At 50.4% G+C, this 14,009-nt stretch overlaps 1 protein-coding gene across 2 annotated transcripts in view; it reads left to right on the forward strand.

The window, feature by feature from the left end:
- DDX18 (DEAD-box helicase 18) overlaps positions 1-14,009 on the forward strand; it is a 199,173-nt gene that overhangs the window by 98,716 nt on the left and 86,448 nt on the right. For both annotated transcript variants that reach the window (XM_069616589.1, XM_069616590.1), the window contains exon 8: positions 2,208-2,347. In XM_069616589.1, coding sequence (XP_069472690.1) covers positions 2,208-2,347 — 140 coding nt within the window. The remainder of the gene's footprint in view (positions 1-2,207; positions 2,348-14,009) is intronic.

Genomic DNA, 14,009 nt, shown 5'->3' on the forward strand with positions numbered 1-14,009 from the left:
CCCAGGGAATCTGCCTTTATCCTCCCTTCGCCCCCTCCAACTAAACCAGAATAGGACTGCAAGACCTATCCTTGGCTCCAGCCCAGGGACTGCATCTCTCCAGCCTTAAAATCTCGCCTGGCTCCCGGCGGCTACGAGGATCACGTTCAAGACCCTATGCATCATCCACAAGGTTGTCTGTGGCCTGGGACCCTGCTACATCCAACTCGCTCTCCCTACATACCATCCCGGTACAGCCCTTCGGTCTTCTAGCTTCATCTCTCTGTAGATAAGACGTTTTTCCACGCAGAGAGTGGGGGATATGATCTATATGATAGGCTATTTTATAACACGCTTAATACCCAGTGGGGTCTAAACGCGGACCCGTGGATCAGACCTGTGGTACGCTCTGTTGTCTTGATTCCAATGCAAGCACGTTGCCCCTGAGCTTTCCTCTTGAGACTCTTCGGTAGGAGCCTCCCTCCGGAATGGCATCTGCCCCTCTCAGGCTTGAACCGGATCTCCTTATGTTGCGGAAACTTCTCAAGACCCTCCTTTTCTCTTCTTCCTTCCTTCTCCCCATCTAATTGCCCCCCCCTCCCCTCTGCCGCATTGACTGGCTGCCTGGTCCCTTCCGAGTCCTACAGGGCACGAGGCCCTCCTCGCCCAGTCTACCCCAGCACCCCAGTCTCCCGAACTTTCCTCCCGCCCCTGCACTTGCCCTTCCGTTCCCCTCCCCTGACTAGCCTGGCAGTGTGTGCCTCCCTACCGAGCCTGGTCCACCAGCATATGGTCTTGAACTCCCTGAATCCCCTGGCACTTTCCCACCTGGCCCCCCGTTAGCACTTGCCTGGCCTCAGGTGCCCTCTTCTTCCCCTCCGCCAAAATTTATATGCCTCCACTCTGCCCGGAACTTCACACCCACCCTAGCATTATCAACCCCCCTGCTCTTCTTGTTACTGCACTTGCATGATCTGGTGCACAGCGAATGATCTCTGTCTCAAGGCGAGTAAGACGGAGATCCTTCTCATTGGGACACCTGTGCCCTTTTTTTCTAACTACCCTTTGGCCACCCTCCTCTGGGGGGGAGGGTGGGGGGGAGCCCACCATCCGGTGAGACCAAAAACCTCAGGGTCCTTCGATTCCACTCTCCTTCACACCTGACATCGTGGACCAAGTCTCACTTTTATAGCTGAACCTAGTCAGGGGCATTCTTCTTTTTCTCACCTTCCCCCAGAAGCTCAATGTCTTCTCCCAGAAGCTCAAAGCCTTTGTCCTCTCCAGGCTGGACTACTCAACAGCCTCTCATCTTTCCTCTCTCCTCCTCCAGCTAATCCAGAATAAGGCTGCAAGATTTATCCTTGGCCTCAAGCGCAGGGACCGTATCTCTCCACCCCTAAAATCTCTGCCTATGCAGATTATGTAATAAAGCAAAGTTGGTCAAGCATTCTACCTGTTTGTCTATTATGCACATCTCTACAAAGGAACGCAAGAGGGCAATTTTCTCTAGGGCACAAACATGGGCACATGCTTACATTATTTTATCCATTCATCTGCTTGCTAGTTGAGGAAAGCATGTGAAACCATTTACTAGCAAGGACAGTGCAATGAGTTGGAACAATTTTTGACAATTTGCATGGTTGCCACAAATGTGAATCTTGCATTTATAAAAATCAAGGGAGCTGGAGCAGTTGGAGCTTTCTTTGCAAACGTCCCTTCAGACCTAATTTGCAATTCTGCCACTTGGCGTTCAGTAAACACTTTCACGTGCCACTACTGTGTAGAGTAGACACACTAGCATGGGCATAGATCCACAGGTGAGGGAGGCCTAACTATTTTGCACTATTATATCATCTTTCATCTTCAGGTCCTGCTCATTAGTCTTTGCAAAGCATTGGAGTCTAAACCGATTCACAGCCCACAGAAGATAGATGGTATTTACCAGGTTAAAGTCTTTCTGTAGCTTGTATCAAATAGCAATGATATTTTATTTCCTCATTAGTTATGGCACTGGTGAGTGGTTTATTCTATTTTGGAGTGATCTTGAAGCTGCAAATGTTTTCTGGGCTGCCTTATGTCCAATCCCATGTAGTGAGAACAATTCCTAATCAATTTACAGAATGATTCACTGCTTGTAATGTTTTATTGTAAATATGGTAATATTTCAATATTTGTTACTGTTGCATGATCAAAATGCACTTTTAATGTGTTCTAATTCTCAATTCCAGAACGCCGACAGACCATGCTCTTTTCTGCTACACAAACACGCAAGGTAGAAGACTTGGCAAAGATTTCCCTTAAAAAGGAGCCTTTGTATGTAGGCGTTGATGATAACAAGGAAACTGCAACAGTTGATGGTCTTGAGCAGGTAACATCATGGCGAACCTATCCCATAGCCAATATGCAGAAGCTATTTTTAAGAGTGGTTGAGCAGAACCTACTGTGGTCAAGGGATCTGAGAAGCCAACTTAAAGGTTAAATTCTATGAGGTAGGGTGAGCAGTCTGGCTTTGGGTCAGGAGAAGGGTGGCTTGATGTGACGCACAGTTAACGAGCAAAGTGTAAGCAACCGGGACTTTTATAATTAGGGACTGAATGTATATGATTTGAAAAACATAGCGATTTTATTCTGTAATTTTTTTTATTATGAGTCTTTAATGGAATTTATATCCAAATACAGCTAAATGAATGACCATTAAACTAAATTTAAAAAAATCATGTTTAACAGACTACAAGTAAAACTTCCATTAAGCATGCCCATCTACAGTTTGTTAGGGCAGAATTCTATTTTGGAGCTTTTTGGCATCACTTGGAGGGGAACCATTTCCTTTTTGTTCGATTTCTTGGTTTTTGACTCACCTTTTTCTCCCAGCCAGCCTTACTCTTAAGTCTCACTGAGAGCGCAGCTCTGTTTAATGCACTGCCTTGGGACTCCTAAGGCAGGGTTACACCAAAGGTGCACCCATTGGTTTCCCAAAGGTAATACTCTTTCTGTTAGTCATGTGGCTAGGCTTGTGGTGGCTTTTTCACCCATTTTTAGAATTGTTCCACTGGGTGTGCTACATTTTATCCGATTATGTCCTTTCTGGCCCCATATCCATCGATCAATGTGGAGGTTATGGTGGTTTGCCTCAAAGGCCTGAGGGGTCACTTGACTATCCATTGCCCCTGTGTGTCCTTATGAGAGGAGGTGGCCATCTTTGGCTTATGGGTGTGTGTATCCCCCAAAGAATGGCGTCTGTAGTCCGCCTTCAACAAGTTCCAGGACTGGCATATGCAGATGTCTTTCTTAGACACCGTGAATTCATTCCTTTTTTTAGAGAGACCGTTCCAGAATACTTGGAAGGAAGGATGATCTTCCATTGGCTGACAACACCTCTGTGTATTAGGCTTGGTGTGCGATTGGGTGTAGTTTTAACTCGCCGTTTCCAGAGGGGGGTAAAAACTGCTCCTGCCCACTCACCTGGTCTACAGCTGGCTCTTCAAACCTGCAGTCTGGAAGGTCTGCTGCTCGAGGAAGGACTGAAGCTCTTCATCAGCACCTGTTGGTGTCTCGAACAATCTGAAAACAAAGATATGCCTCTCCAAAGACCAATAGGAATACACAGTGGTGCTCCTTTGCCAGATCCTCTGGGGATAATTGGATCACAACTCCTGCCAAAGGTGGGCCTTCTCTGAAGCTCCTTATCATGCCTGACTTACGGGGCCCCGAAGACTCGCCAAACCAACTTGAGAAATCTTCACCACAGGACCCCCTAGCAAGCTCTGGCGCTTTCTCCCCAACCTGGGAAACGCCAGAGGCCGTGCTCTCTCCATTCTTGTGACTTCATTGTCAAACTCGCCTTTCCGATCCATCATCCTTGGCTGGCTCCTCCCTGATGTGCATTCTTCAACATCCGCCCTGCACTGGGGATCACCCTTTCTTCAAGCAAGATCCCCGGGCCCTAGGTGACAGAGGACTCATCGCACAGGCTACACCGCCTATGATTACCCAATGCAAGTCAATGAGGCTAGGGAAGCTGTTTCGGCCCCCAGACTCTGGTTTGCAAAATCAGTGTAACCCTGGGACAGGGAATTGGTAGTTTCCCCATGGGCTTAGTTGCTGGTGGCTTGCTACTAGAGACACTTATGTCAGGCTCTAGCAGGGACACCTGAACAGGGTGAAGACTTCTACATTTCACTTCCAGCAGCACAGGATGACCCCTCCTCAGAAGCAGGCTGGAGCAGATGGACCAAGCCTGATGTGCATGCTGTCTGTCCCTTTCTGTAATGGGCTGGCAGACAGAGTGATGGTCTCAATGGTTGTCTAGAGCAATACCAGAGGTTAAGATTAATTCTAAACCTTCCAGCCATCACCTTTTTGTTTTGCTGAAGTCACCCAGAGTGGGGTGGGGGTATGCCCAGAAGTGGGTCCCGTGCCTGCTGGACCTAGAGACCCAAGCTATATCTCACCGATGACACTGAAACATGTCTGGGGTTGCTTGTGGTCTCGGGCAGAAGGGATGTGATCAAGCCATTCAGGCTAGACTGACCCTTTAGGGCTGGGACCAAGCTTGATTTGTATATGGTTGTTCCCCTTTCTGTAATGGCTTGGTAGGTGAGAAGCTAAGGTTTGGAGGGTTTCCCAGAGCAATGTCTGAGGTTGATTGTTATGAAGATGCTGGTTTGACCCGGGAGAACGTTGGGAAGCCCTCGGCAAGGAACAGTGCAGTTACACTTTTGTTACAACAGCCCCTTCCTCATGGTGCAGGATTGCTGCATCAGGTTTGTGGTCCCAGCAGTGCTTTGAAGATGCCAGCAAAGTTTCCAGTGAGGAAACAGTGCCCATGCAACTTTGGTGCCCAGCTCTAGGCATTGGTAGGTCAAATGCATATTACTGTGGTCTCCAGCTCTAGGCATCGGTAGGTCAAATGCATACTTGCCAACTACTCCAACCTTGCAAAGCGATGGGTGCAGAGCATGTCTTTAGACTGGTTTGCCCCATCAACCCAAAGGAGGGAAGGCACTTTGTTCAAGTATTGCATGTATACTCAAAGGACTATGTCCAGTACGCAGACGTTTGCATTACTAATGCTGGTTGCTTCCACAGTCCTCGAGTGCGTCTCTGCTGGTCCTTCAGATGCTTGCATCTCGCTCAGAGTCCTTTCCTTTAATGCAGAATTCGGTCTGAGCGGGTGCCTAGGGCCACCTATGGGAGGAGCTGTGACATTCATATAGGTGGAGGCTCTCCAATAATGGCCAGCCTGCCACCTCTCAATCTGCACAGCAAAAGGACAGACCCTGGCTGCTATGTCTATTGGTACAGTACAGGCCACTTGAAACGCACAAAGCACTGATCAAGAGTCCTTAACAAAACTCCTCCGAAAGTGCATGCCATTGTATGGCGAATACCGACCGGAAAAGGGAGGCTGGTTGCCAACAAAGCACTGCTTGTAATAAGATGGTTTGCAGTAAATAATAATGGTGCATGATTGTGCACTGGAAAATGGTTGAACAAAAAACCTGTTCCGTGCCACCAGCCTGTTTAAGTATACATCGTAAAGGTAACTGGGAGTGTTAGGCAAGATTGTATGCAGTACCCTTTGGGTGCACTACGATAACCCTTACCTCCTGGCAATAGAAACCCAACCTTTGGTATAAGTCTGCACTACACAGTTTGGTAGCGTGTGGGGCAGCCAGGCGTATCTCAAGAGGGGTCAATGTGAGCTGTAGGGGAGGTACACAGAGATTCAGTGACAGTATTCAAATAAACTATTACACAAGTTTTCTTGAGTAAACTATTAATTTATTTACCAGTCAGTTATTGTAAGCCTTCTTCAAAAGGGAGCAATATAAAACCACACACAAATACACTCCAAAAATACACTTGGTTATCTAAATCAGCAAATGCCCATTTGGGGTGTCACACAGGCACTACCTACAACCTCAGGTGACTTCAATAGCTAGGGTGCTGGTGGCATCAATATATCACTGTTGCATTTAGAATAGTCTTGGGAGTAGTGTTAAAGAGAAGAGAGTTCAGAATAAAACAAGAATTCAGTTATTCTTAAGTAGGTAAGTACTTTAAAACAACCCTTCCCCCACGCCCCCCATGCAAAGTTAGTTAACCCTTTCCTGGAAGGAAGGCAAAATACAGAAGCAGAATGGAGAAGTCATTCAGGGAGCCAGGCCAGCCATTGTTTTTTTTAATAACACATTTTATTGGTTTTCCAACAAAACAATACAACAGACAAACATTACACAAACTTGTAACTTTGCATACAGACGGCGAGGCAGCACGAACAGACATGGTATATGTTTCTTGGTCGCTTCCATGCTAGTCTTATTCTAAGGATGTCGGAACAGGATATGTCTCCCCAAAATAGTGGGAGGTTTATATAGCATTATCTATTGGTTCAGTCAATATGTATGTTACAGTTTGTTCCCACTTTGCCCATATCTTCTCTGCCTTGCAGCCTTTTGCTTGATATACTCTGCGTCCCATTAAGATGCAGACGTCTACGTTCGATAACCATTGATCATATTGGGGAGTGGACTCTGAGCCCCATAGCTGTGCAATGTTTCTTTTGGCAATACCTGTGGAGGTTGAAAGCCGGAGTTTTTCAAAGCGAGACATTTCCCCTTCCTCTATGATTCCTAGGAGAAGTTTAGGATCAATTGGGATTGTTCGACACCTGAACCTCGAGTCTCTCACCCCTTTTGCGCCAAAAGCGTTGTATTTTCGAACATTGCCATAGGATGTGATAGAAGGTTCCTTCCTCTTGTTTGCAGCATAGACCTCTCGAGTCATATTTTTTTACCCCATTTGTATAGTGCTACTCGGGGATAGTATATCCTATGAAGAATTTTGCAGTTGTATAAGTGAATTCTGGCCGAGATTGCAGTCTCACTAGGGTACATGAGGGTCGAGATCCAATCATCAGGCAGTATTAAGCCCACATCTCTTTCCCATTTCAGCTTTAGGCTCGCCAATTCCTTTGTGGCGAAAGAGGAGTTGGCACTATACATGGTGGATGTAACCTTGGTTTTCACGCTGTCTACCACTGTTCCTTTCGATGGGCGTGCATTCCGGCATGTCTAACAGTTGGGCCCTTAGTTTGGTGATAGCATGATAAAGTTGGCCATAGTAGTAGCTCTCAGCGGCAGGAAGATTATATGTGGCCGAGATCTCGGCAAATTAGATCATTTGGTTGTTGGCATATATTTGCTGAATGGTTTGTGTACCGGCAGTTTCCCAGCTTGGCCACTTGGGGAGTTGACCGAGTCCTGCAAGGCAGGCATTATTCCAGATGGGCTGGACTGGGGTAATTTTTTTGTCCCACCCGATATGTTTGTGTACTTCTCTCCAGATTTGGGATGTGTGTGCTGTTATCGTGCCATCAGGGGAATGGTTCTTTGTGGTATATAGGCTTTCAATTGGGGACATGTCGTGTCTTGCTGCTATTTCGGCCCATATATGTGGGAGTTCTGGGTTACCATGTAATATATCTTTTACCGTTGCCATCTGGGTCGCCCAGTAATAGGTTTGGATATTCGGGAGTCCTATTCCCCCTTCCCATACTGAGCGTTGGAGGGTTTTGAGGGCTATCCTTGGATGTTTCCCTGCCCATAGTAGTTTGCGTATGATTCTATCTATTTTACAGAATTCTGTTGCTGGGACGTGGAGGGGGGCGTTTTGTAGGAAGGCCAGCCATTGTTAAGTTAGCAAAAGTGCAGGTGAACTGAATCTCTTCTTGCAGGCAAGTAGAAAGTCTTTTCCTATGTTTAAAAAGTCTTGGTAGAATAGAAGAAAATCAAAGTAGGGTCACAAGCTGATTAGGCTTGTGAAGTAAAGAAGCTGCAAGCAACTCTACACATGCAAACAACCAAGTCTCCAACGAGGACAAGTGGCTACACAACAAGAGATAAGTACAGTACCTTTAGGTTGAAGAAAAAGTGCAGCACATGACGATACAGACTGTTTCTGTGCAGCTCTCCAGATCTCACTGTTCCTGGGCCACAGTCATGGGGACAAGGACTACTTCTGGGGACTCCTGCACTGCAATGGGACGGTCACCGCTCGCAACCTGCAAACTTCAAACAAGTGGCTGTTCGGTGTTTCAGCTCCTCGCGTCTACCGCAAATAGCAACACCACGGTTCCTGACTGTCGGGACTGCTTCTGCAGTCCCGCACTCTGTTGAGGGGGCTCGGTCAGTCCTGCTTCCTGGGAGTCCGGAGGATCTTCCTGGAGCTCTTGGCCAGCTTAAAAGCAACGCCCACGCACTGGTGTTACTCTCACTGGCTATCCGGTTCCAGCAGAGACTGTAGTGGATACTCTACCAGCTTCGAGAGGATGTCCAGGTGGCTTACTTTTGAGTTGATTGGTCCCACCAACTCAAAGGGAGAAGTCGTCCTTGCAGGGGCTTCTCTGTCGATATGAAATGAGGTCAGCACAGCAGCAGGGCTTCACCAATGTTCCAGGAGTTGCAGCAGGCGTCGTCCTCAAGTTCTTCTTCGGATTCCTTCGTCCAGTGGTCGACTCTGCCTTCCAATTCAAAAAGCCTTGCCTTTTATGCAGCTTGCCCCCATTCATTCCAGCCAAGCTGTTAGCTACCCATCAGGGTGGCTGTCCTTGCCGGACAGTCAGCTGGCCAATCACCACAGAGTGCATTTCTGTCTCCTAGGAGATTAAGCACGGGGAGTTTCTGGCACCTCCCTCACTTCCTGCCCTCGCCAGACACCCTGGAGCCAAAGGCGGGCTTCACTCTTGAATCCCGCCAAAGTCAAAATGAACAAAGGGAGCAAACCTGGTTTGGCGCACAAGAGTAAATCTCAAGAAGGACCTTTCCACAAAGAAATGGCGAAAAAAGACTGCCATTTTGACAGAAATGGCACCCTTGGGTGCTTTACTGCAGCCCGCGGTAAAATCCCTTAATCCACTGCCACCAGCCATTCAGTGAGGAAAGGTTAACATAAAAAATGTCGAAGCTAGACAAAGGGTATACTAAGTTACCCCTCCAGCACCCTATTGTAAGATCATGTGTGCTGGGTCTAGAAAGTTAGAAATGTAGGTAAAGTCAATTTCACATTACTGCTCTGGGAAAAAGTAGTTTATCCAAGAGAAGGTATTTAAACCTTTGGGAAATCTGAGACTTCCCTGTGTCACTGCACTGAAGGTGCTGTGTGACACATTGTAAAAGATGATGCCTATGGAGTTTGTCAGGCTCCACAGCCAAAAGAAACTGAGTACAAAATCACTTTAAAATACATGAGAGTGGGAAAAAGGGTCTCGCTCTCGCCAGGTTAAAAAAAGTCCTCAAAATCCACCTAAGTTATTGGGGGTCTCTAAGGTAGAGGGGAATTGGCACATTTCTGAGAATTCTCCCTAATGGGGATGTTACATTGAGAAAAGAAAAAGGTATTTGATGTTGCTGATGCACTTTTCTGAAGGTGGCTTATTACGATGTACACATAAAGATGAAAAATAAAGGGAGACACATTCCCTGCATCGGTAGCCATAGAGACTGACGAGTGCATCCAAAACAAGATGAGGTGTTCAGGTGGATTTCCAAAATCAACCCTAGAGGTGGATTTTGGGAGGCTAACCAACTATGGTTAACGGGGAGACACTGAAGCCTAGCCAAACACAATCCAGAAAAGGTAGCAGAGCATCAGTGCTTGCAGTCGATAGGTGCGAGTGGTGCAGGGCTACAATGAGTGCACACACAACACCAGTTAAAAAAAGTATATTTATTTCTCCAGCATGGCGTCTGGCATGGATTCACATGCTCATGAATATTCCCAGTCAGGCTGGGAATCTTCGGTAAAAGAAAAAATCAGTTTCAGTTTCACTTCTGAACTGTCTTTCTCCTAATAACCAATCACTGGCCTCTGGGTCATACTGCCCCCAGCCAATGACTGCACTCCACCTAAACCCATCCTCTGGCAGCCATCTTCAGATTTTTACTGCACGTTAGAGTGGTGGGAGTCCTCCTGATTAGTTCTCTGGCTTTTTTTTGTTTTGCTCTTTTTCTTAATTTACTCTATTTTTCCGGTCAATTGAGCCTCAAGCTCCATCGATCCATCTTCTTACTAACGGGTATCCAATTTTTCGGAACTTTCTACGCCCCTCAAGGGTGACTTTTTATCGAGCTCCCTTCATGCAGGATTCCAGAAGATTCTTTGAGGCCTACTCTGCATGGGCATGGCTGAAGATGGAGACTTGACGCCTCTATTCAGGATCTGCCCTGGATGTGGACCACGGAACCTTTTCCTGGACGATGGGTGCTCTCTGTGCCTTTACTGCCTACATTCCGACCAAACGCACGTGGAGGAGACAATGATATGGTGCCTCGCACCATGAAGGACCGTCGCAGGCGGCTCTCTGAGTGGCTCTAGATGAAGATCCCGGCTGCAAGTGAACCCTGAGCCTCTGCCAGCAAGAGGAAATCTGAGCTGTCTTCTAAGAGGGTGCTCAGGCGACTGGGGCCCAACATAAGGCAAAGCTCTGTGAGCCCACGGGCACCAGGAACGCTGTTGGGACGGGCTCCTCGGCGGCCAGGTTAGGAACGGCATCCCCGGCACCTTCGACCACGAGCCAACACTCCGGGTCAGCAAAGAAGAGGAAGTCGGACCATCCGGGTAAACCTCTGGAGAAGTCGACTCTGGAGAAAGCAAAGGGGGAGTGGGGTGTCGACCCTCCCTCCCCCCACAGTGAAGGCCTCAAGCGCATCCAAGATCATGAAGGCCCAGGTTCACCAGGCAAAATCTTCCCTTGAAGGAGTGGTGGCGTCCCTAGCGAAGGCCGCGGAAAGGGTTCGCAGGAGGCGGCCCTTAAGAAGAGTTTTCCTGCCTGCAAGGAGGGAATCGTCTTTTCTACCCATCAAGAAGACACCGGTGAAGACAATGCCGATCTCCCCTAGACCGTCCCCGCTGGTCGAGCAGAAGGGGGGGGTGCGGTAGTCCTGCAGGTCTCGGACATCTCATCCTACGAGGAGCTTTCTGGTCTGAAGGCTGTACTGGATTAAAGTTTGTCAAGGCCAGGTCCTATGGGAGGCGGATGTGGAGAGCAGCCTGGAAACGGACTAAGAGCAGCAGGGCGGAGAGGAGCCGGAGGACATCACGCCACTGCCTTCGCTCCGGTCGCAACAACCGCCTCCGCCAGCGAACATGTCAGCGGACATCCTACAAGCACTGCACACCTTGTGCTCAGATATTCGGACGAGGATGCCCCTGTTGCCAGCGGGTGATCCCGCAGCGCCTGGGCTGTCGGAGGAACCCCCTGTCACGAGAAGGAGTTCACCTGCCACCTCCTTGCCATTCTTCGCCACCACCCCCTCCTCCGAGGGACGATACTGAACTGGATACGGCAACGACGGGTACGGACGTTGATGGAGTGGACCTCCCTTCTCCAGTGCCCAGGGCCTCACCGCTCGACGAGATTGGCTCTTTCCATGCCATGATCTCCATGGCCTTGGAATTGTTCAACTGGCTCCCGAGGAAAAGGAAGGCTTCCTGCACCAGCGCCGGGAGGCCAAGAGGAACACTGTGATTTCGATCTCTCTATTGGACGAAATTTGGGATGAGGGACTGTCCCTTATGAAGAACCCATCCTCTGCCCCGGCAAAGAGGGACCGATGCGAGAAGTGCAGAGTGCCGGACTCTGCACCCAAGTGTCTCAGGTCCCAGCCATCCCCGGACTCTTATGGTCTCGACAGCGGCGAGGAAGAAGTCTTCTGGATCTTCTGCGTCAATGTCCTCTTCCCTGATCTCCCCCTCCCCCCCCCCCCCCCCCCCCCAAACCCCCCACCGGATGGCAAGGGAAGGAAGCTGGATGCCATGGGGCAACTGGTCATCTCGTCGGCTGCGACGACGATCAAGGCGGCCAATGCTCTGGCCATCGTGGCCCGTTACGGCAGGGAGCTATACTTCAAGATCGCTCCCCTCCTGGACTTCCTCCCCGACAAGAGAGCGGAAGCTCTGGAAATCCTGCAGGAAGACAAGGTGGCATCGGTCCATGCCATCGCCACGGACATCGCGGACACATGATTCCGTCAGATGGGCAACAGCGTTTGACTTCGACAGCGGGGCTGGTTGAGGGCCACTAGCTTTCGCCAGGGCGTATAGTTGAGGGTGCTGGACATGCCCTTCGATGGGGACAACTTATTCGGCAAGACTGTGTACGAGTCTCTTCAGGCCATCAGGCGGATACCGAGACAGCTCGGGTCTTGGGCACGCTCCAGCAGCGACTGCCGCCTTTTCGGTCCTCTGGAGGAAAGTACCAGGGGTCCTGCAAAGGATTCGGTGGTGGCTTATCCCATCGTCAACCATCCCGCTCTTCGGCTCAGGAAGCCTACCCGGGCCGCAGCAAGTCCAGAGGTGGCCGCCGTCGTCACCAAGGCCCACAAGGTGGCGCCCCCACGGCGAAGCAGGACTGAACCGGCTTTGACGTCGGGCCCCCACCCGCGCACCCCAGTGGGAGGCCGGCTGGCGAACTTCGTCAGCCGGGCCCCCACCCGCGCACCCCGTTGGGAGACTGGCTGGTGAACTTCGTCAGCCGGGCCCCCACCCGTGCACCCCGGTGGGAGGCCGGCTGGCGAACTTCATCAGCCGGGCCCCCACCCGCGCACCCCGGTGGGAGGCCGGCTGGCGAATTTCGTCAGCATGTGTAAGTCCATCTCCACCGACCGTTGGGTGTTGGACGCCCTGGCCCACAGGCACACCCTGGAATTTCAACAAAATTGCCAGCGCATTCCACCGGCGCCTGCAGGGGATTCACGTCTACCCTTACCTGGACGATTGGTTCATCCGAACGAAGTCGAGAGAGACCGCCGTCGAGCACACAGCGGGGACCGTCCGGCTACTCGAGGAACTGGCGTTCTCAAACTTTGCAAAGTCCTGCTTGAAGATATCGCAGGACCGTTTCTGGGGTCCCGGCTCAACAGTGTTGTGCCTGGGGGCCCCGTCGGAGGAGTGAATAGCGGTCATCCTGGGCAAGGTACAACATCTGTTGGCCCTGAAGGTCGCATGGCTGAGGTCCATCAAGTCCCTTCTCGGCATTATGCCGTCATGCATATACCTTGTGGGCCTGTGCAGGCTGCGGATGCGACTGATGCAGGAGTTCCTCGACGCCCGTTGGATTCAGGCATTTGGAAGCTTTGAGGACAACATCACCCTCAACAACATTTTCCATTGATCGATTTGGTGGTGGGGTGTCCGCGTATCTGTCGGCGGGTGCAGATTGCCAGACCCTCCCATCCCTCAGCAGGAGACGGTCACGACAGACGCATCACTGGAAGGTTGGGGAGCACACACTGGAAGTCTCCACGCAAGAGGCCTGTGGCTACCAGAGAAGTTGCTGCACATCAACGTTCTGGAGCTATGGACAGTGTTTTGGGCCCTCAAGTCTTTCCTTCCGTCCCTCAAGGGCAAGGTGGTGCAGATCTTCATGGACAACACCACCACAATGTTTTACTTCCGGAAGCAGGGAGGCACCAGATCCCCGGTGCTCTCCAGGGAGGCGCAGGACCTATGGTTATGTTTGTCGTCCCATTTCATCTGGCAGGATTGAAGAACACTGCCGACTTGTGCCACGAGTGGGAGCTTCGGCAGGACCAAGTTGATCTTCTAGTCCGACAATGGGGCAATCCCCAGATCGATCTGTTTGCGACGGCGACGAAAAAAAAGTACAAGAGGTTCGCCAGCAGGTTTACCCAGCCGGGGAGTATGGGGGATGCATTCTTCTCCCCTGGGGCGGCCTGTTCTTCTGCGTCCCCCCCCCCCCCCATTGCCGTTGCTTCTGCGACTCATGAGTCAACTCAGACGGTCCCGGTGCAGGATGATCCTCGTCGCCCAAGCGTGTCCGAGGCAGATATGGTACCCAGACCATCTGGACATGTCAGCGTCCCCTCCAGTCAAGCTTCCGGCAGACGCAGATCTTCTCGCCAGGGAAGGAGGCACGATTCTGCACCACGACCCAGGGTCGCTGAACTTGAGTTTGGAGGTTATGATATCCCGGCGGGCTGCAAGGATGTACTTACCAAGGCCAGGGC

Source organism: Ambystoma mexicanum, chromosome 9 (assembly GCF_040938575.1).
Source record: "Ambystoma mexicanum isolate Mex_15411 chromosome 9, UKY_AmexF1_1, whole genome shotgun sequence".
NCBI lineage: Eukaryota > Metazoa > Chordata > Amphibia > Caudata > Ambystomatidae > Ambystoma > Ambystoma mexicanum.